Source organism: Geosmithia morbida, assembly GCF_012550715.1.
Source record: "Geosmithia morbida isolate 1262 chromosome Unknown scaffold_5, whole genome shotgun sequence".
In the NCBI taxonomy this organism is placed as follows: Eukaryota; Fungi; Ascomycota; class Sordariomycetes; order Hypocreales; family Bionectriaceae; genus Geosmithia; species Geosmithia morbida.
Window position 1 is genome coordinate 1139566 of NW_023336192.1, and position 22193 is coordinate 1161758.

Genomic DNA, 22193 nt, shown 5'->3' on the forward strand with positions numbered 1-22193 from the left:
GGGGGGGGGGGGAACCCCATGAACTCCTGCCCCCTTCGAGATGCATACAACCTGCAGCCTTGGTGCGCCAAGGCCTTGGGTCACACATCATGCTGAGAACAATGCAGGCTGCCGAGCAAGATGCATACGAAGACGCCGTCGAGGATGGCCCCGCGAGGTCGCTTACCAAACGCCCCGTGTCCACCTCGAAACCGGACCCCTCCGAAGAGCCTGTCGAGGACGGCAAGGGTGACCAGCTGGATGGGGCCACTGGTGGCAAGACAGAGGTGGAGGAAGACGAGAAGAATCATACAGTCCTGGAAGGAGCCACGACCACTGGCAAGGACAGCAAGCCTCTGACGGACGATGGTGCCGAGGCAGACAGCCCGAACACATCGTCCTTCTCCGCCAACAGACTCTCCAACACGTCAAACCTAGACAATGTTAATCTGACCGACGACGACGACACCAATGCTGCACCCGCGGCGGCCAATGGTAATATTCACTAACCCTTCAACACCCCGGCGGAGGGCAGTCAAGACTGACTCTCATCACAGAACCCAAGGGCACGGCCGCCGATGAAGCTCCGCCGAGCAAGACGCTGTCCCTGAACAGCATAGCCAGTGCCCTGCCGACCATGCCATGGTCGCCGTCCGAATCTCCTGTACGCAGCCCGAACCCTTCCGTCACGCCACCAGCTCAAACCTCTGCGTCGTCCGCTCCCCCGCCGCCCCCGAGCCGAAAACTCACGAGCCCCTTCTCCTGGCTCTCTCGATCGTCAAGCAAGGAAAAGGAAGCAGCCGCGACGACCGGAACGTCTACCAGAAGAAACACGGCCAGCTCAGTGGTTACCCTGACTAGTAACCCCGAGACGATGCTGAGCAGATTGGATGAGGAAGGCGAGCCCAACAGGAGGGCTAGCCTGAAGGATAGGTTCAAGATGTTGCGCATGCGTGAGGAGGCCGGCATCACCACCGCGATGGGGGTGGAGGCGGTCAATGGCGACGGCGACTCTGGACGAGACGTCTCCTCCCAGGGTGAGATTTCCAACGTCCCCGAGCCCGACGGCAGTCTGCTCCCTGGTACCATGTCCGGCGTCAACGCTGGTCCGTCGGATGCCGAGGTCGACTGGGACCTCTGGCAGTCGGTCGTGTACGAGGGCCCCGCCGCCGTGGCCCGTTCAAGTGCCGACGAGCTCAACAGGGCCATCGCCACAGGTATCCCGAGCGCCATCCGAGGTGTCATCTGGCAGGTGCTGGCACAGAGCAGGAATGACGAGCTAGAACTCACCTATCGGGAGCTGGTCGCGCGGGGCACCGAGAAGGACAGGTCGAGGAATAGCAACAGCACGACGAGCAGTGCCATCAGCAACGGCAACCTCAGCGTCCACGGTGCCGACGGGGTGCCCTCATCGGCGTCATCTATCCACTCGGAGCAGCTGTCGCCGCAGGCTGAGAAGAGCCAGGAGGCTATGCTCAAGGCGCAGGCGGCCGCCTCGGCGGAGAGGAAGAAGAAAGAGAAGGAGGAGGCTGCGGCGCTGCAGAAGCTCGAGAAGGCCATCAGGCGGGACCTAGGTGCACGTACGAGCTTCTCCAAGTACGCGGCCGCGGCAGGACTGCAGGACGGGCTGTATGGCGTGTGCAAGGCGTTTGCGCTCTACGACGAAGGAGTCGGCTACGCGCAGGGCATGAACTTCCTCATCATGCCCCTTCTCTTCAACGTGAGTGGCTGCCCTTTTCGGAGGATGATGGGACCCGAGACTTGGAACGCTGACGATGTTTTTACCTCCAGATGCCCGAGCAAGAGGCCTTCTGCCTGCTGGTGCGGCTGATGCAGCACTACGGCCTCCGCGACCTGTTCATCCAGGACATGCCGGGCCTGCACATGAACCTGTACCTATTCGAGCGTCTGTTGGAGGACTTCGTGCCGGCGCTGTATTGCCACCTGCACCGACGGGGCATCTCGCCGCACCTGTACGCGACGCAGTGGTTCCTGACGCTCTTCTCGTACCGGTTCCCGCTGCAGCTCGTCCTCCGGATCTACGACCTGATCCTGTCCGAGGGCCTGTCAGCCATCCTCCGGTTCGGCGTGGTGCTGATGCAGAAGAACGCGACGACGCTGCTGGGCATCTCGGACATGCAGCAGCTGACGGCCTATCTCAAGGACAAGCTGTTCGACGTGTACATCGACAAGGACCCCAGCCAGGGCAGCCTGCTCGAGAGCGGCTTCTTCGGCTCGTCCAGCTCCAGCATGGAGAAGGAGGTGTACCGGGCCGACCAGCTGGTCCGCGACGCGTGCGACGTCAAGATCGCCCCCGAGACCCTCAAGGCCTACAAGGCCGAGTGGGAGGAGAAGACGCGTCTGGAGAAGGAGCGCGAGACGGAGCTCTACGATCTCCGCAAGTCCAACCAGCACCTCACCTCCAAGGTGCGCTACCTCGAGGAGCGCGTCGAAGTGTGCGACCGCGAGCAGGCCGCCCTGGCCACGGAGCTGGTCCACACCAAGGTGGAGAATGAGGAGCTGAAGGACGAGAACGAGAGTCTCAAGACGCAGGTCCACGAGCTGAAGGTTGTCATCGACAAGCAGCCACAGGAGCTCGATGAGAAGTGGAAGCTCGAGAGGGACGATCTGCTCAAGCGTAATGTCAAGGTGCACGACGAGAATCAGGAGCTCGAGAAGACGCTGCAGGATCTCGAGGATCAGCTGGTCCAGACTAAGATGCGATATGCAGAGGTATGTATTTTCTCCTTCTCTATTCCTGTCTCTTCTACCTCCCCCCCCTGCCTATTCACAAATACAGCAATGCATGTGTATATAAAGGTATTTCCATGCATGGCGGGGTCAAGTCAAGGGCGAAAGTGAGAAAAGATTTTGGAAGGGGAAAAGAAGGTATGATACCAGAAAAAAACCCTCATGATAAAAAATACATAAAAAATCAGAAGAAGAACCCTTTTTTGTGGCTGCAAGATTTTTTTTGATTCTCGAATTCAAGACACTTTTGTTACAGAGAGAGAAGGAAAGAAAAGAAAAAGAACAAAAAAAAGGGCATTGTGGATGATTATGATACAAAGACAACCCTTCCCCCCTTTCAAGCTGAAAGAACATACTCTCACAAGGAACTTTTATATTATTACTAGTAGTACCTCATAGCACGGTTATATGGAAATATCTCTACCATGAATTTGCAGATCTAGATCCTCATACTTGCCAGGTTCTGCTACGTTGTAAAGGGGAACATCTCCTCCAAGATGTTGCAGAGAGGAAGATGGAAAAGGAAATCAGACATCAGAGGACACACACACACACACACACACACACACACACATGTATATATATATATATACATATATACAAAAGAATATATATACACACAAAAGAGCAAGGATTTTGCAGTTTAGGTGAATGGAATTTTTCTTTCAATATATTCCTCATGGACCCCCGTTCCGTGATGCTTGCATAATTTTATTTTCATTTTTTATTTTTTGGATGTGGCAGAAGAGCCAAGAAAGACTTGCCAGACAAAGAAGGGAAAGAGAAAATTCCTTGAACACCAGACCGAGGAATCAGCCAGAATATCGCAGCGAGAACCTGGTTCCTCCTTGTTTCCCCCCCCCTCTCCTCTCAAACTTTTTTCTTCACCTGCAACCCAAAGTGTGGCTTTTTTTTTCTGTACCTGTTGGGATTGCAAGGAGCCCGGCCCTTTTTTATTTTACTACTCCGACCCTAAGCGACAAACATGAACACGTTCTTCATTAAAATAAAAAACACAGCATTGTTTCAATTTTTTTTCTTTGTTTGGTTTGACATTGTGTGTATGATATAGAATTTTGTCGAGGTTTACTTGTGGAGCTTGCGCTGGTAGAAGGCGAGCTCCTCGCCCTCGAGGATGTAACCGTCGCAGCGGCCGGACTGGCCAGGGCGGCTAGAGACGACGGCGAGGAGGCGACCGGCCTCGAACTGCTTCTCGATGACGGAGTCGACCTTGCCCTGCTTGGCGAAGCGGGCGGCCTGCTTCTTCTCGACCGACTTGCTCTTGGTCTCCTCCTGGTCCTCGGCCTTGCCCTCCTTGGCGGCCTGGGCGCGCTGGCGGCGACGACCGAGGGACTGGCCGTAGTGGGCCTCGTACCACTGGCGGAAGGGGGCGGCGTCGACCTGGACGACGGCGCTCTTGGTCAGGGTGTTGGTGCGGACCAGCTCGTTGTTGGACGGGTGGTAGCTGACGCCGATGATACGGGTCTTGCGGGTGCAGCCCTCAGAGCCCCAGGCGAAGTTGCCGGTCTCGAGGCGCAGGGCACGGTGCTTGGTGTTACCGCCGCGGGTGCGGATGGTGTGCACGCGCTTGGCGCCGATGCGGGTGTTGGCACCCTGGCGGCCAGCCTCGAAAACGCGCTTCTTCCCTGTTGAGATAGGTCAGAACGCATGCTTCCTTCAGATCTTCATAGCGAGATGAAAAACCGAGAAACCATACGGATTTTCGAGTTTTTGTTTTGTTTTGTTTTGGGGGCATGTATATATATATATATATACATGTGTATTGGTATTACGCACTGTAATAGGCACGCTTGGCACCGGAAGCGGAGCGCTTGTGACGGGAGTCGCGAGAGATACCCATGATTGCGAGTTCTGTATTCGGACAAGAAACGTCAAAGGTTAGCCTGAATGTCTTCTTCTTTCTTTCTTTCGAAGGTGAGGGCGGGAAGAAGGAGGGAGGAGAAAGAATCCCAGATGTCCCAGCCGCTGGACCGAAAAAAACTCCAAAAACTCGGGGAGGAGCTGTAGGCCAACGACAGGAACAAGAGAGATATCGACGAAGGGGGGGAAGAGAGGTAGAGACGATGATGATCGTTCGTATGACGCTGCGCTATCTGTCCCTCCCGAACTTGGGCAAAAGGCAGGGGGGTCAGACTCACCTGATGAAAAGGATGCTCACCAGGGCAATCTGATTGTCGGTTGTTGTGAGAGGTGAACTTTTTGGCCGAACCGGGTGTGGAGGTCAAGTTCGAATTGGAAGGACGAAAAATTGTGGTTGTGGGCTTGGGGGCTTCGCTAGCCCCGTGGGTACGTACCCTGTCTCTGTTTTTCTTTTCAGGGCTTTCATGTGTGCACAATTTTTGCCGTGTATTCACGTGACCAGGCTCCGGAATAACCCCCACGTACAAGACCCTCTTAGTCATCGGGTCCTCTAGCCTTATTTTTCCTCAATTCGGAACGCTACGACGATCCCGGGTGGGGCTTTCACGAACCTACCAACATCCTTCAGTCCAGGACGACATGTGTGGATTTCATCGTGCTTCCCACGTACTCTCTACATGCAATGAACGAGAAAGGAAGATGTCATGGCCTTGGGGGATCATGGCTGAATTTTTTTTTCTTTTAATTTCTCTTTTGAATAGGCTATTCTTAGTGCTTGTCTTCCCTCTATTCCTTACCTATCCGTCAAACATGAGCCATACTTCGGTATAGTGTGTGCCCCGCCGTCAGGGACACTCGACGTTACATTTAATGTAATCATTGTCCTCTGCCCCTACTCTTTTCCTCCCAAGGCACGTACCCCACAACGTCGTGTCTGGAAAAAAAAAAAAAAACCAGAGAAATCCGTGAACTCCTGGGAATGACCTGCTGTAGACTACTCATAATGGAAAAGACGGAGGCGCCCCCTGGTAATGAGGCGATAGCAAACAATGGTTATATAGGCACCCTTGTCCGACAGGTCTTGCATCAGGCCGCTTATCTTGAGCGGGATGTGCCATATGGGGACCGATTGAGGGCAGCGTCTAGTCATGGATTATACCGGTACTCGAACGCGTACAAGCCGTGTCGTCTTCGGTTTCTTGATACCGGTAATCTTGTATATCGAGGAGCAGCGCCTGGAGAGCATAGCTCAACTCGTCAAGTTCTACCTGGAGTGCCGTGTCAGACTGCGGATCCTTCCCACCCTCCTCCCTCACCTCTGACGCGACTGGGCGCAGGTAGCGCAGGCCGGTCTCTTCGTCCCAGTCGCCAGAGTTGTACTCGTCTTCGACGAAGTTGTCGGTACGTGGAAGAGGGAGGTGGCGGCTGCGTCCAGCGGCACCACCCTTATCCTTCCCCCATTCTTCTTTGAGCTCTGGTAGCGCAGGCCATCGGGCCATGATGCTGGGGTGATCCCGGTCCCTGTTGAAGCTCGTCTCTTGCGCGAAGAAGGGGGAGAGGAAGTCGTCGAGTCTCCTGCTCCCCAGGAGACGTGGACCGGCAGCGACGGTGGTGCTGCTGCCGGAACCGTCCATGCCACGCTTGCTACTGCTACCACCACCATCACTACTAGCAGTCATATAGTCGACCTCGATGCATAGCTCGTGCGATCTCTGCTCGGCATATTGGGCACGACGAAAGGCCGCCAGGGCCGCCGGGGTGCGAGGGATGAACGGAGACTTGTCAGCTCCCATATACCGCAGGCTCTGCATGAGTCTTCTGAAGCTGGCTCGCTCCAAGGTTTCTTGGCTGACCCAGGTTCTCGACTGTGACCATGGACGATGTCCGACTGCGCTGTCGTCTTCCCAGACCGTCTGCAGCAGGGGCTGGCCTCCCATAGAGCCGTCGCTGCCTGTCCTGGCCCTTCTCCATGCTGCTGGCTCAGCCGGAGCATTCGAGGGGGGGTGGCATCTCGTTGGCATCGATAGTCGGCCAGTCGGCAGCATGTCGCGGAGGTGGATGAGGAGGAAGGTGATGACACCAGGCAGCGATGCAACTGGCGCCCGGGTACCATAGGCACCCATATCCGGGGCCGTACAGGCTAGGCCAAGGTTGTGAATAGATGACTTCCGGTCCCCCGCGGAAGGACACACCGGATGGCGGTGGTGGTATGGGCCCAAAGTAGGTGACGGGTGCGCCGCCATGAGCAAGGAAGAAGCTGGGACCATATGTGGTCTGCGGCGGGGGAAAGGGGGCAGGAAAGGCGAGGTATGGATCGCATGGTGGCACATGCTGAGCCGCAAGATCTGGCTGGCTGAAAGATGTGGAGTGACGAAGGAGGTGATTTGGCGCCGCCTGCTCGGGTGCGTACATGTGGTTGGATTCCGTGCTCCGGACCGGGGGGTCATCTCATGTCGCTCAAGCGGTAGGTTGCAGTGAGTCGACGTGAGCATGAGCACTCTGTACGCTTTCCCGATCGTCTACAACACAGGCTGTAGGGAAGTGGTGGCAGGGGCGAAGAAGTGTTCCGAGATGCTAATCATCGTCTCAGGTGGTATGGGTGCTGTGAGATCTCGGAGGGAGATCTCTCTCTGTAAGTGTTTCTTCTTCCCGTCAGCTGTTCACCAAAGACGGCCCGCTAGCAGAGACCAGCCAAGGGAAAGGGAGAGGGGGAAAAAAAGGGTATGAGTCCGGGCGAGAGAGAAGGACGACTCCTCTTGACTTCTCCCAGACTGAGATGCAGGTGAGGCTCCCGGGTGCGGGGTGGAAACGTAGAGAGGCATGGCGCTGGCCGCGCATCGCGTATAGCTTACATCCAGCTACCGTGTGGGCCACGACATACGACCCAAGCCGTGGTGAATCTGAGAGGGAGAAGAAGAAGAAGAAGAAGAAGAAGAAGAAGAAGCAGTAGAAGTAGAAGGAGGAGGAGGAGGAGGAGGAGGAGGAGGAGGAGGAGGAGGAGACGCAAGGTAGACAGTTGACATGGCGGTTATAGGCTGACGGGTGACTGGCCATCACCATCACCATGTGCTTATGGTGGTGACGCCGATGGGTGGATCCCGCTCTGACAGTTGGCAGCAGCTGGGAGCCGGTCCGAGCGAGAGGTGACAACAGAAAGAAGCAGTCTCATCGGCCAAGTACTGGTGGTACCATGCCGTTATCTGGTAGAGGTATAGATTATTCCCGCGGGGACGGAGAAGATACGACCCGCCCGATCTGACCGAGTGTCCTCATTCCAGAGACATCTGACACATGTCGTTCAGCCTCGATGTCGTCGAGCTCAGAGGGAGACGTGAGGTGGGTAGAGCAGGCGTCATGGCCGACGCGGTACTCTGTGCGAATATAGGTGTGAACCGTGAACCGTGATACAAGGGATCCCGTGCGATGCATCGTCACAGAAAGAAGATTGTGCAGAGTGAATGTGCGTGTATGTACAGAGCAAAGGATACGGCTTCGCTGTAATGGTGGTGGTGGTAATAGTTTGGTAGTGGTAGGTGGTAGTAATAATCATAGTAACGAATAGTAAGAAAGTAGAATAATGAAGGGTAGGAGCCGTCTGTCTGCGTAGGTAGTAACAATATCAATAATTTTTTTTTTTTAAAAAAAAACAAGGAACAAGGTAATACATACGGATTACACCCACGGAATATCGACGTCTAGCAAAGGTCCCGGGAATGAAGGGACATGGCCAAAAAGCCAATAGGCCAAGGCCCAACAGCGTCACCATTCTCCAGAGACAAACCCCCACATTTCCCTCCCTTCCTTGGGGGGGGGGGGGGGGGGGGGGTCCTTCGGCCCTGCCAAGCAGGACAGCCAAGCAGGACAGCCAAGCAGGACAGCTCTTTAGCTTACTCGCTACGTCGCAACCTGTGATATTACCATCCCTCTCTACCTCTCACTCTCTACAGCTTCTCTTTCCCTCTCTTTCCCTCTACCATACACAAATTCACATCCACGTCCATCCACGTAAACTCCTGTTTATTCGACTTTGCATACAACACGCACACCAAGCAGCTCGACAAACTTGCCATGGCTCCCCTCACCACCCTCAAGCTGGCCAGCAGGTGTACGTATCCGATTCCATCATCCTCCTCCCACCCCCCAATATGTGCGGAGCTTGACCCTGAACTGACTGCCGGCTCCTCCATGCAGCTCCCAAGAAGCCCATCAAGAAGCTCCCGCCCACCATCCAGCTCGCCCCCGATACCAGCGTCGAAGATGTCAAGAAGCAGGTTGCCAAGGCCATAAACCTCGGAGACCACAACCGCATCGGCCTGTTTGACCCGTCTACCAAGAAGACTCTCAAGGACCGCAAGGCCCTGATTGCCAGCTTGAACATCGACGAGGTTCTGGTCAAGGACCTCGGTAAGACTCCCCTCTCTATCTCTCTCCCCCTTCTCGGAACATGGAGAGTTCACAGTGTTGGTGGCTGACCTCCCCCACCCCCCCTCCCTGTGTGCAGGCCCCCAGATCTCGTGGAAGACGGTCTTCCTCATCGAGTACTTTGGCCCCATCCTGATCCACGTCGCCGTCCTGGCCGCCCGCCCATACATCTACAAGGGCTCCCCAGCCCCTACGGACCTGTCTCGGACGCAGTGGCTGGCCTTTGGCATGATTACCCTGCACTTTGTCAAGCGCGAGCTCGAGACCATGTTCGTCCACAAGTTCTCGGCCAGCACCATGCCCTTCTTCAACGTCTTCAAGAACAGCTTCTTCTACTGGGCCTTCTCCGGTCTGCTGTGCGCCTACTGCCTGTACAGCCCTACCTCGCTGGCAGCCAAGGCCCGGGAGCCCTCGGTCGATGTCGTCGGAGCCCTCATCTACTTGTTCGGCGAGACTGGCAACGCGCGCGTGCACTACTACCTGTCGACGCTACGCTCCGCCGGCGGTACCGAGCGCAAGATACCCGTGGGTCACGGCTTCGGTCTCGTCACCTGTCCCAACTACATGTTCGAGGTGCTCTCCTGGGTGGGCATCATCGTCGCCAGCCGCGACTGGTCCGTCATCCTCTTCATCGCCATCGGCACTGCCCAGATGGCTGCCTGGGCCAAGGGCAAGGAACGTGCCTACCGCAAGGAGTTTGGCGACAGCTACAAGAAGAAGCGCTTCACCATGCTCCCTGGGTTGTTTTGAGTCCACTGAGTGCCAAGACCAGATGCGACCTTTTTTTCCTCTCTCGTTTGTCCAATCATCTCCTACCAAGTATCAGATTTGGGACAAAGACAAAAGGCAGTGAATGTGTAAAAAGGAAGTAGGCGCTTTTTTTTTTTTTTTTTTGTCGGGAAAACGGGAGTTAAAAAAGGAAAAAGAAGAGGAGACGAAAAGGGAATGACAGGATGATAGGGCTGTGACTGGAGAGTGAAAATCAGGCATAATAAGATGGAAATACACATGTCCAGCGCACCTGATATGCATCTCTCGTGTATTTCCCGAGAGGAGCCAAACCATTCATTCTGCCAGCATTGTTATTATAATATGTACATGATATCCGTAACCCCCCCTTGCACCCCAAAGACGAAAAAATCATGACGATGCAGTTCCGGTACTCGACTCCCCATGCAAGCTCCGACTAGCCTCCGACCAAGTCTTGCCGTCGGCCACCTCGTCATCACCGTCCGCAATATCCTCTCCCTTTCGATCCGCACCGTCGGGCACGACGACATCCCGATCCTCGTCCCGCCCACACTCGCTGCAACTGCAGACGCTCGCACCGGCACTCCCGCTACCGGTGCTGCTGCCGCTGCCGCTGCCGCCGCCCTCCCTCCGGCCCCGGTTGGCCCTGCGCACCGTATCCTCGATGACGAGGAACTCCCGCTCCAGAACCTCGGCCCAGTTCTGCACGTGGCCGACCTCCTTGAGGCTCCTGGCGGCCGCGTCGGCCTCGCGGGCCAGCCTCTCCCTCTGCCTCTGCAGGCCCGCCGTGGCGGCCACGACGTCCCGCTCCTGGCGGTCCAGGGCGCGCGTGTTGTCGTGCAGTATGGCCGCGCGCGACTGGAGCTCCCGGTCCACCATGTTGCCGAGGGACGCCACCACCGCCGAACGGGCCGAGGATATCTGGCGTTGCGTCTCGGCGGATGGGAGGGTCGAGTGGATGTGAGCGTCCCCGCTGCTGCTGCCGCCTCCGCTTCCATCGCCCGACGAGGTCGCTGATGGTGGCGACGTCGAAGCAGTGTCATCGTCGCGGTGGGCCTGGGCCGGCGTCGTCGTCGGTGGTGCTGCTGACCACGGCGCTGGTGAGACGCTCCAGGAAGACATCTCTCTCTCTCTCTCTCTCTCTCTCTTTTTTCCTTCCTTTTTTTTTTCCAACGTTGAGACTCTTTGGATTTTTTTTTTCGTGATTAATCCTCGCTTTTTTGTTTGGTTTTTTGATTGAAAAAATAACCCCCCAACTTCATTCAATTCATCAGGGAAGATTTTATGTAGTTGAAGAGAGAAAAAAAAGGATGCGGCAAGATACTACAAAACAGTCCTACATGTATGCGCAGGTGATCGGAACGTTGTGGGTGGATATAACATGACATATGCATGTGCTGAGAACCCCCCCCCCCCCCTCTTTCCTGCATGACGATCTTGGGACCTATTAACCCTTGACGTCTTGCCATATCTCATAATGTAACCGAGAAGCGGGGGTGGCTGTACAGTCAAGGAACAGAGAGATGGCGAGGAAATAAGAAAGGGTTTGGTATAGAAACGTTGGAATAGACTACATTACACACAACACACCGTCATCAAACGACAAATCAAAACCCGGTAGTTCCCTTATATTGCTTCCCGTCTTGCCCTCCGATCCTCCACCTTCCCTCCCATCCCACATCTTGAGTGAATGAATGGATGTGCATGTACACTCTGATAGTATAAGAAACAAAACCCCTCATAAAAAAAGAGAAGAGAACGCCATTGCTATGCAAGAAAATATCCCCCATCTAGTTCCATGTAGGCCTAAGGGGTACCAAGCGTTTTTTTTTTCTTTTTTTTTTTTCGTTGTTGTAGTTGTGTCTTGCTTTTCCCATCCCTCCTGGGGGCTTGCCCAGCTCAGTTATATAAGGCGAGTGGACTATATGTCAGGAAAGACGAGGGAGAGGATCGAATTCCAACTTCCCTCCCCTCCCGTCTCTCTCTCTCTCTCCTCAAAACGCGGCCGGTGGCGGCTGCTGCCTCCCATTGTTACTTCGAGGCAGCATGGTTGTCGGACTCATAGGCGGAGGCGGTATGTTCCCGACGGTGTTAGGAGTACTGGCGGCGATGCTGGTGCTGCTGCTGTTGATGCTGCTGATGTTGATGGTGCTGCCGTCTGACGACAGCGACGACACAGACGACAGCGACGACAGGTTCGAGTGGCCCTTTCGTGGCATGCCCGGTCTTCCCATAGATATCCCCGGGTTGGCCATCAGGGCGTCTGCACGGTCAAAGACGTTGCCGTGGAAGGCTGCCGCGAAGAGCGAGCCATTCTGCTGCTGGGGTTGGGGCAGCTGCTGGGGCGGCGCCTTGGACATTGTGGCCTGCATGGCCGGTCCCAGGGCCGCGCTCTGCGGCGTGATCTGCGAGGGGGACATGGGCATCATCGTCGTCGCCGATCCGCCTAGCGGCGGTGGCAGGGGCAGCCCATTGACACTGCCGCCGTTGTTGTTGGCGTCGCTGAGGGGTCGAGGGCCCGATGTGTGGACCAGGTGATTCCAGGGCGACTGGACAATGGTCGTGCTCGTCTCCTTGATGGTCTTCTGGATAGGCTTCAGGCGGGCGCGCGTGTCCGGCGGCAGGGGCACGGTGTTGATGACGGACCAGATGCGGTAGGCCATGTTGGTCCACGAGACGATGAAGTTGCTGCACAGGTTCCAGAATCCTGGCTGGGACCGCAGCCCGGGCTCCTTCAGCTTGATGTGCGACAGCCGGCTGCGCATCACCTCGGTCTGCTGGATCGTGTTGTTGCACATGGATATGAGGGCCTTGTACTCCTGCACCACGCCGTTGGGCGCCCCCCTGGACGCTGCGTTGCGCAGCCGGCCCGACAGCTGCACGTTGAAGTTGGGCAGCGTGCGCAGCACGATGTCGGCCGACTTCTGCAGCGACAGGAAGATCCTGTCAAACTGTGCGTCCTCCTCTGACGCCTCGGACGGCACCTCGCGGCTCATCGCCGACGCAAACGACTCGCCTGACCGGGGCGTGGCCGACGCCGTCATCGGGTCGGGCTGCATGCCGCCGGGATACAGCGGTGCCGGCACCGGAACGTTCGTGGCCACCCGTAGATTCGCAGGGTTGTGCATCATCGTTCCGTTGCGGCTCCTCGTCGCACCCGGCCTGATGGCAGTCTTGGGCGTCGGCAGCACCTCGCGCGCCTGCGGCCTCGCCCTCACCGTGTAACCTGCCTGGTTGAATGCGTCCGGGTCCGAGGATGTCCGTCTGGCAGGGTCTGGTCCGCTGCCAGGCTCGGTCGTCGTCGACATGGTTACGCGGAGTTCCATGATGCTGTTGTAGATGAGCATCAGGAGCGTCCGGATGTACCTGGGGTCTCCATTGTCGACAAACGTGTCGGCATTGTCGGCGAGGAGGGTGCAGACGTGACCGTAGGCACCCACCAGCGTCTGGCAGGCCCTGTAGACGTTCTCCGTGTCTCGCTGTGCCTGGTCGTTCCTGACCACGGCATAGTCGTGCTTCTGGATCTCGCGCTCCAGCTCCTCGACGTGCGAGTTTGTGTTGTAGAAGACGATCTCCAGGCTCGACCTCTTGGTCGTCTCGTCGTTGGACAGGCTCATGAGCATCTGGATCATGGGGTGGATCTGGAAGACCGAGTAGAGGATGCCCTTGGCCGCCTCGACGACGGGGAAGTAGACCTGCGACTGCCGACGGCGCTCGGGCAGGATGGACAGACGACGCACATAGACGGGCCTCTGCGGGTACTGGTCCGGCGGGGTCGGCGATCCGTCGGGTCCCACGGGAGCGCCCTGCATGGCAGATCCATGGCTGAGCCCACGGTAGTGGCTGAAGCGGTTGTTGGCCTGCGTCTCGTCGACGGTGCCCAGGTCCGGCCCCTTCTTGGAGACGATGCCCATGCGCCTGTTGCGGCTCTCGGGTCGTTCCGATCGCAGGATCGTCTCCGAATTGCTGCGCAGCCTCTCGTTGGCGTTGCCCAGCGTCAACGGCATGACACCGGGGCGTCTGGTGGATGTGTTCTGCTGCGAGAGGCCCCTGTAGTGGGACCTCTGTGGAATGGGAGGCGCGCGTCCCGTGCTGGGGGACCGGGTATCCGGGAGGTCGGCCCCGCTGACCCTGACGGGGAACCTACCGCTGACCCTCCGCCTGAGGTTAACCTTGGGCGTCTCTGCCCCCTCACTGGAGTCGTCGGCCGGGTTCTGTTCTGGATCGAGGCGGCCGCTGACCATGTGCTGCTTCAGGAACCGCTTGACCTGGGCGGTCATGACCACGTCGGTCACCTCGTTGTCCTGTGGAGGGCTGAGTGTCTGGTTCGGCAAGGCGTCCCTCGGCGGGAAGACGAGAGGGTTGCCCTCAAACTTGAGCACCTGCAGGGAGGCCATGTCGGCCAGGCACAGGGGCAGTTCGCGCAGCTCGTTCTTGCGGACGGACAGGACCTTCAGTGACGACAGCCGGACAATATCAGGAGGCAGGGCACGCAGCTGGTTACGGCCCAGGTCGAGAATCTCGAGGGATCTGAGATCGCACAGCTGCAGATTTCCGTTGCGTTAGCATCATTGGTCCATGTGCGTCGGCGGGATCCCGAAACTCGAGTCAAATACCAACGTACCGGCATCGGAAAGTCGACGATCTGATTGGCCCGGATGTTGAGGTATCGCAACGATGTGCACTCGGAGAAGCGAGCGGGAAGCGACGAGATCTGGTTGTGAGACAGAGCCAACCTAGAGGGCAAGGAATGTCAGAAAGGTCTCTCCCCCTCCCTGGTTGACGTTTCACGTCCGAAGCGGAGAGGGCACATACCGTTCGAGTTCGTTCTTGACAATGTCAACCACTTCTTCCGGTATCTTCTGAATGTTCTTGCGGCTGAGGTCAATTGTAACGCCAGGCTTGAGGCCCGCTCCGACGGTACCGGCCTCGGCAACCTGCTTCTCGTTCTCCAACGAGTTCTTCAATGATTCCCGAGCGAGGGCGATGACCTGGGACGGGGGTATCCCGCTGGAAGCAGACAGGGTAGCGCCGGGGGTGGAATTGTTCCGTAGGCTCGAAATGGGGGGAGTGGGCGTCCGTGCCGGGCCGTTGGGGTTTGCCATGAAGTTGGGCATAGGGCGTCGCCCGTTGACGGTGACCGTAGTATCGGAAGCTCCGCGAGTCATGGGAGGCATAGAGCCCGGGGCAGTGGTGAGGCGGTCGATCGGATCCATGATGGGTAGATGCGGTGGCGTGTAGGCCAAGGTGGAAGTAGGAACCATCTAGGCGATGGAACAGCTCGACAGCTCAAGGACTGTGAGCTCGACGGGGCGGCGGGCGTATGTAGAGAATAGTAGGAGACTCGGAAGAGGCAAGGCTGGGCGATACGGTCTCTGGCGGGGAGCGAGAGAGGGATGGGCGCGCAGGAGGACCGTCTTCTTCTTCCTCTTCGTCCCTGGGCGCCCGGTACACTGCAGCTGGCGTCCTGCTTTCGATTCTGCGGTCCAACGCTAGGAAGACTGTCGGCATACAGTCCGGTCGGTCATGGTGATGGACTGGCAGAACAAGAAGGAGCAGGAGAAGCAAAACGGTATGGAACGGCGCAAGGTCCGATGTGCGGATCCCAGGTGGCAAGGGCACGTCGGTAGGGGGGTGCTGGATGGTGCAGCTAGTAACAGTTCTCTCCCGTCTCTCTCCTGGCTCGTATCACCAAGGCCTCGAACGATGGAAAGTCCGGTCGAGGAAGGGCAGGTGTAGGAGGGGACGAGATGGATTATGGTGCGGCAGAGGATGAAGGAGGTGACAGCGTATCGCCGTTGTCGTTGTGATCGTTGTTGCTGTGGCTGTGGTGAGATTAGATAGAAGATGGGAGAAAACCGACATCAATCCGGACTGATCTTGAGGGCACGAGGGCCGAACATGGGGGGACGGTGGTGGTTGGGTCGAGGTTGAGGACGAGACCAACAAAAGGTTGGAGCGTATCCATTTTTGGTGGTCCCGGTCCCCTTCCCCTCGCTCGCTCTCAGACGCCAGGGGCCAAGCACCAGGCATGGAGGGGGGGGGGGGAAGGCCCCAGTCCATACAAACTGCACCGTTAATAGCGTTAGTTACCGCTATTACTAGATACGTGAGTAGCAACGTGTAATCTGTACGTACATACGAGTACTCGTAATATACGATCAATACTTGCGATGTGGGCTATCACAGCGTATTACTCCAGTAACAGTAATACCCCGTATCCATACTCCGTACACCGGTCCAGTTCAGTCTGTGCCTGATGATAATAATAGGTAGGCCCCGGAGAGGTGAATAGGGGGTGACAGTACGCATAGTGTCTATGATGATATGTACCGTGATACTCGTCTCTATCGAGCCCTCGAAGCACACTGTCCATTGCCGATCCTTGCACCCGCACCATTCCTCTTTTCTTCCTTCTTTTTTTCTCTCCTCCTCTTTCATTTTTCATTTTTTTCTTGGCGCGACGCGTGCTTGCGCGCTGTGTGCTTCCGTGTTTCGAGTACACACATGTACGACGTGCCTTTTGTTTCTGCTGCATGCTGCCGTGGCTGTTGCGCACGCTTTATTGATTGTATCAATAATACTCGCCTATACTAATTGCCACCCACTCGTACGAGTAATGCCATCTCGCTGTATTGCCATGGTCAATGACTCGATATGCGTTGTAGCGCTATATCGCGACTGCTACGACCACAAGCATGTGTGTGTTACTACTCGTAATAGCACCACCAGCCAAGTGGTCACCACCTGAAGTTACAGTGCTAGTCACCCACTACCCACCACCACCACCGCTGCACCATCCGATATGCTACAGGCCTATTCATGGCCCGGCGTCAACCCCGTTTTGCTGACTTCCAAGGTCTCACCATTGGGCTCCACCTTCCCAACCAGCGGCAACGTCCAGAGCCTCAAAACAGTTCGAGGTCGAATGGTCCATGAGACGGAGTACAGGCTACTACTGCTACTACTACTGCTACTGCTACTACTACTGCTACTGCTACTACTACTGNGGGGGGGGGGGGGCGTCGGGTACAATCCATACAAACTGCACCGTTAATAGCGTTAGTTACCGCTATTACTAGATACGTGAGTAGCAACGTGTAATCTGTACGTACATACGAGTACTCGTAATATACGATCAATACTTGCGATGTGGGCTATCACAGCGTATTACTCCAGTAACAGTAATACCCCGTATCCATACTCCGTACACCGGTCCAGTTCAGTCTGTGCCTGATGATAATAATAGGTAGGCCCCGGAGAGGTGAATAGGGGGTGACAGTACGCATAGTGTCTATGATGATATGTACCGTGATACTCGTCTCTATCGAGCCCTCGAAGCACACTGTCCATTGCCGATCCTTGCACCCGCACCATTCCTCTTTTCTTCCTTCTTTTTTTCTCTCCTCCTCTTTCATTTTTCATTTTTTTCTTGGCGCGACGCGTGCTTGCGCGCTGTGTGCTTCCGTGTTTCGAGTACACACATGTACGACGTGCCTTTTGTTTCTGCTGCATGCTGCCGTGGCTGTTGCGCACGCTTTATTGATTGTATCAATAATACTCGCCTATACTAATTGCCACCCACTCGTACGAGTAATGCCATCTCGCTGTATTGCCATGGTCAATGACTCGATATGCGTTGTAGCGCTATATCGCGACTGCTACGACCACAAGCATGTGTGTGTTACTACTCGTAATAGCACCACCAGCCAAGTGGTCACCACCTGAAGTTACAGTGCTAGTCACCCACTACCCACCACCACCACCGCTGCACCATCCGATATGCTACAGGCCTATTCATGGCCCGGCGTCAACCCCGTTTTGCTGACTTCCAAGGTCTCACCATTGGGCTCCACCTTCCCAACCAGCGGCAACGTCCAGAGCCTCAAAACAGTTCGAGGTCGAATGGTCCATGAGACGGAGTACAGGCTACTACTGCTACTACTACTGCTACTGCTACTACTACTGCTACTGCTACTACTACTGTTACCAATTACCGATGCCTATAGACTGAATACTTCTTGCATCCCACGACCCAGTCAGACGTTTCTAACCCTCCATCCCTCCCTGTACGGAGACGCCGCACTTCTGATGCTGTTCAGATACCACGACAGATGCCATGTTTGCCTTGCTCTCATCTGACCTGGCCTCCTCGTGAGACTGTGGAGTATCGTCACACAACATCGTCCCAAGGCAGGATACGACTTCCTTTCTTTTCTTCTTCCAGTGCACATTGCTTTGTCTCTCTCTCTCTCTCTTTCTTTTTCCTGTCCTTTCTTTTTTTTTCCAACTCTACCTCCTTCCTCAGACAAGATGCCGCCACGCTTGCAGCGCACCAGTTCCTGCACGGACATTGGCTTCATCCTTCGCGAGCAGTTCCACAAGGATGAATTCAGGTACGCCTCTGCTCTACCTGTCGTGCGAGGCTCGGCACCTGTGGCTGAAACCTGGCTTCCCCCAGACCCTTCCAACGTGAAATCATCGAGGCTGCCCTCGCCGGACATGATGTCTACGTCCAGGCCGCTACGTCGTTTGGTAAAAGCCTCTGCTTCCAGCTGCCCGCCGTCATCAGCACGGGCATCACCGTCGTCGTGTCGCCCTTGCTGAGCCTGATGACGAACCAGGTTGACGCTTTGAGGGCCTCCGGCATCGATGCGAGCTCCCTGAACAGCAGCACCCCGCCTGCCGAGAGGGACCGAATCCAGCGGGACCTCGAGACTGGCCACCCAAAGACCCGCCTCCTGTATGTGACGCCGGAGCTTTGCTCGGTCCAGCGCTTCAGGGAGCGTCTGCAGCTCGTCCACCAGCAAGGGGAGCTCGCCAGGGTTGCCGTCGACGAGGCACACTGCATCTCCGAGTGGGGGCACGACTTTCGCAGGGACTTCAAGCGTCTCTCATGGTTCCGAGAGACCCTGCCCGACGTGCCCATCATGTGTCTGACGGCCACGGCAAACCTCAAGGTGCGCCAGGACATCATGAGAGTTCTAGGCATCGATGCCTCCTCCGACCGGACCAAGACGTTCCTCATGAGCCCTCAGCGCCAGAACCTGCACCTCGAGATCAGGTATACCAAGGACGAGGACGACAACCGCTTGTCTGACTTCCTGCGATGGATACGTGCTGTGCACCAACGCCGCCGCCAGGACGACCGCAGGGCAGAGCTTGAACGAGCCGGCGAGCGTCTGGATAGTGTGCCCGGCATCATCTACACCATCTCGCGTGACGAGTGCGAGTCTCTCTCCTCGGCTCTCCGAGAGGAGGGCATAGGTGCGAGGCCATTCCACGCAAAGCTTCCCAAGGAGATCAAGGAGGAGACTCTGACCAAGTGGATCAACAACGTGCCCGGCTACGATGTCGTCGTCGCCACCACTGCGTTCGGCATGGGGATCGACAAGGACAACGTCCGCTTTGTCGTCCACTGGCGCCTCCCCAAGTCCTTTGAGGGGTACTACCAGGAGGCTGGCCGAGCCGGTCGTGACGGCAACGCCAGCTATTGTTTTCTCTATTACAGCCGCGAGGACCTTGAGCGCAACACCCGGATGATCCGGACCGACGCGAAGGCTTCCGCCAACACTGAGGCTCGCCTGCGGAGCCTCCAGGCGCTGGCCCTCTACTGCGAGGATACTGGGCAGTGTCGGCACGCCGTCATCTGCAGCTACTTCGGCGAGACGGCTGCCTTGGGCTGTGACTACGCCTGCGACTGGCACAAGGACCCGCACGATCTCGAGTCTCGTTTCATGCGCGGCCTCGCAACCGAAGAGTTTGTCAGCACGCAGGCCATGCAGGGCACCTACGACGTCTACTATGATGACTGATGACGACCATGCCTGAAACCATCTTACTATGTGACGGCCCTGTTCCGCAAAACCCAAATCGGCGACGCTTGCAATACGAGCTCCCCAGCATTCCCCCCATCCGAGATCTCCAGCCATGGTCGACACTCGAATGGGCAGTACTGGCTCCAACAAGAAGGCTACCGCTCGGCTTCGCGAGCTGCCCCTTTACCCATGGCCCGGCCAACTCAATGCTTCGACCTGATGGATTTAGCCGGCTCACTCAAGACCCGCTGCAAACCCAGGTGGCCGCTGAATGCGATATGGCGTCGATCGAGACTCGAAGCTGCTTGATGAGGCCACGGGCTCACCCAGGGGAACATGCCACCCGCCGACGAGCCGTACCTGTTTCCCCCAGTCTACACAGTCAGAGTCCCGAGAGGTTTACGGGCTGCAGGCCTGAAACCTAATCGTTTCATTTAGCCAATCGATTGGCTCTATCATGCTACCCACCGTCCTTGGCAGTTTCCACGGCATGAAGTTAAAAGAAGGAAGGGGGGGGACATGCCGCGGGCTTTCTTTCAACCCGACCCAGGCCTGTTTTGCGGTGCGGAGAGACACTCCTGACACGGTTCTACGTCAAGCCACCGTAACGGTGCTACATACTTGCCTGTCAACTTTGAAACCGAGGACCCCAAAAGGGCCATACCCCGGATATGGGGAGAGGCTAGGCTGAGAATAGACTCGTAAGCTTGTACGGAGGGGAGTATTGGCATCTGCTGGGCCAAAGTTGAGCTCCATCTTGCCTGGATGACATCCCCTGAACGTTTGTTTATCGCGACGCGACCAGGACCACCTTCGTCTTCTTCCTCTGCCGCCACAGTTTCTTGTACGTAAAAGCTTGTTCTTGTCCTGGAAGTGCCTGTTCCGTCTGTCCACTGGAAAAGCACTCATGCTTACATCTGTAGATGTTGAAGTCACCGAGAACCGCATCAGACTTTCGTATTCCAAAGATCTGCGAGGGAATTGGCAAAAACCTTCACTGGAAAGTTTGCTAGTCCTTCTACGAAGAGGTCGAGAACAATGTCTTGGGTGTGCCTGGACGGTACACAGAGCTGCCGGGCTCAACAGCATCACACTGATGGCATGGCGTTGGAGGAGGCTAAAGCCAGGCCTGTCTGAAAACATCACATGCATTGTCGTCCAGGGAAGGTGTTCGTGGTCCTCTGGACGAAGCTCGAGCATGTTCAGAACATCTAGTCGCCTACCTGGCCAAGCTTTATGACTCGGTGTCTTCACAAGTATTCACAAGGAGTCGTCAAGATCAGGATTAGCGACGAGCACATGGGAATAGAGGAAGCTGACGTCGGGCTATATAAGATGGCAAGGGCGGCACCTGGACGGTGGTCTTCTTCTTCCTTCTCGTCAACAGCCACAGCCCCTCACAACTTCACTTCCTCGGACGTTTCTGCAATTGCCAGACCAATTATCGACCCAACAATCCAAACGTTCCCCTCAAGATGAAGCTTGAGATCGTCAGCGCCCTCGGGCTCCTCGCCTCCTCCGGGTCTGCCATGCCCCAGGCCCCCTCCGGCAGCTCTTGCGAGCAGGTCGAGTACCAGCCTGCCATGTGCACGGAGTGCTCTGCGTCCTCCACCTCCAACAGGAACAGCAGCGCCAACTCCAACTCCAACCCCAACTCCAGGTTTGGCGCCCTCCTCGGCAAGCTCGGCGCCCGCGCTACCTACGGCGGTACCGGCTCCGACGAGCAGGGCAGCCAGTGCATCCAGGCCTGTCCCGAGCAGTCCACCCAGTGCGCTCGCTACGAGGCCAGGAACATCACCGGTGCCACCCGCTACGACCTGAGCTACGATAGGCAGGAGGTCACCTGCGGCGAGGACAACTTCCGCTACAACATCCAAGCCTCCATCGAGAACTGCTCCGGTAACGATGCCAGCGCTCAGTGCCTGATTGTTCGCCACGCCGCCGCCGCCGCCGCCGCCGCCGAAAACCAGCAGGATCAGCAGCGCCAGCAGCAAGGTCAGAGCAATCAGCGCCAGCAGGACCAACAGCGGGGACAGCGCGTCAGCCCTGACAACTTCCGCAGCGCCAACAACAGCCGTGTCAGCCCCGACATGTCGCGCATCGGCAGCGAGAACAGCCAGGGCGGCGCCGACATCACCCAGCTGAACCTCGGCCTCTTCCAGAACGACTTGGAGAGGCAGAACAGTGCCGACCCCGCCACCCTAAACTTCAACCAGTACTGCCAGGGTACTGAGTGTAGGGTCCCTATCGAACGTATCCCCGGTGGTGCCCAGGCCCTCTGCAACCGCGAGATCACGATGGCCACCAGCAACAACAGGTGCTCCGCCAGCCAGCGCCAGCAGAACCAGCAGGGCACCCAGGACCAGCAGAGCGACCAGCGCCAGCAGGATCAGCAGCGCCAGCAGAACCAGCAGCAGCAGCAGCAAGGCCAGAGCAACCAGGCCCAGCAGGCCCAGCAGACCCAGCAGGTCCAGCAGACCCAGCAGGCCCAGCAGACCCAGCAGGCCCAGCAGACCCAACAGGCCCAGCAGACCCAGCAGGTCCAGCAGGTCCAGCAGCAGCCCGCCACCACCACCTCCTCCGAGGTCGCCG

General features: G+C 56.9%; 8 protein-coding genes across 8 annotated transcripts in view; 4 read left to right on the forward strand and 4 right to left on the reverse strand.

The window, feature by feature from the left end:
- The window catches only part of GMORB2_6341 (uncharacterized protein), a gene marked incomplete at both ends in the record, with an annotated part of 3359 nt that extends 186 nt beyond the window's left edge, over nt 1-3173 (forward strand). The window contains 4 exons of the mRNA XM_035468311.1: nt 108-474; nt 537-1699; nt 1771-2712; nt 3168-3173. Coding sequence (XP_035322292.1) covers nt 108-474; nt 537-1699; nt 1771-2712; nt 3168-3173 — 2478 coding nt within the window. The remainder of the gene's footprint in view (nt 1-107; nt 475-536; nt 1700-1770; nt 2713-3167) is intronic.
- A 643-nt stretch (nt 3174-3816) lies between these two features.
- On the reverse strand, nt 3817-4591 carry GMORB2_6342 (small subunit ribosomal protein S8e; the record flags this gene model as incomplete). The annotated part of the gene is made up of 2 exons (XM_035468312.1): nt 3817-4376; nt 4528-4591. The coding sequence occupies 2 exons, from the start codon at nt 4589-4591 to the stop codon at nt 3817-3819; spliced, it is 624 nt and encodes a 207-aa protein (XP_035322293.1).
- Nucleotides 4592-5753: 1162 nt separating this feature from the next.
- GMORB2_6343 (uncharacterized protein) lies at nt 5754-7967 on the reverse strand (the record flags this gene model as incomplete). The annotated part of the gene is made up of 2 exons (XM_035468313.1): nt 5754-6751; nt 7901-7967. 2 exons carry the CDS (start codon nt 7965-7967, stop codon nt 5754-5756), a joined length of 1065 nt encoding a protein of 354 aa, XP_035322294.1.
- A 712-nt stretch (nt 7968-8679) lies between these two features.
- On the forward strand, nt 8680-9783 carry GMORB2_6344 (very-long-chain enoyl-CoA reductase; the record flags this gene model as incomplete). Its single annotated transcript, XM_035468314.1, has 3 exons — nt 8680-8716; nt 8803-9015; nt 9113-9783. 3 exons carry the CDS (start codon nt 8680-8682, stop codon nt 9781-9783), a joined length of 921 nt encoding a protein of 306 aa, XP_035322295.1.
- A 390-nt stretch (nt 9784-10173) lies between these two features.
- On the reverse strand, nt 10174-10905 carry GMORB2_6345 (biogenesis of lysosome-related organelles complex 1 subunit 1; the record flags this gene model as incomplete). The annotated part of the gene is made up of 1 exon (XM_035468315.1): nt 10174-10905. One exon carries the CDS (start codon nt 10903-10905, stop codon nt 10174-10176), a length of 732 nt encoding a protein of 243 aa, XP_035322296.1.
- Nucleotides 10906-12037: 1132 nt separating this feature from the next.
- Nucleotides 12038-14999, reverse strand: GMORB2_6346 (Leucine-rich repeat (LRR) protein; the record flags this gene model as incomplete). Its single annotated transcript, XM_035468316.1, is given in 4 exon segments — nt 12038-12046; nt 12063-14327; nt 14408-14519; nt 14599-14999. 4 exon segments carry the CDS (start codon nt 14997-14999, stop codon nt 12038-12040), a joined length of 2787 nt encoding a protein of 928 aa, XP_035322297.1.
- Nucleotides 15000-18096: 3097 nt separating this feature from the next.
- Nucleotides 18097-19598, forward strand: GMORB2_6347 (bloom syndrome protein; the record flags this gene model as incomplete). Its single annotated transcript, XM_035468317.1, has 2 exons — nt 18097-18179; nt 18245-19598. 2 exons carry the CDS (start codon nt 18097-18099, stop codon nt 19596-19598), a joined length of 1437 nt encoding a protein of 478 aa, XP_035322298.1.
- Nucleotides 19599-21076: 1478 nt separating this feature from the next.
- On the forward strand, nt 21077-21834 carry GMORB2_6348 (uncharacterized protein; the record flags this gene model as incomplete). Its single annotated transcript, XM_035468318.1, has 2 exons — nt 21077-21785; nt 21827-21834. The coding sequence occupies 2 exons, from the start codon at nt 21077-21079 to the stop codon at nt 21832-21834; spliced, it is 717 nt and encodes a 238-aa protein (XP_035322299.1).
- Between the last annotated feature and the right edge of the window lie 359 nt (nt 21835-22193).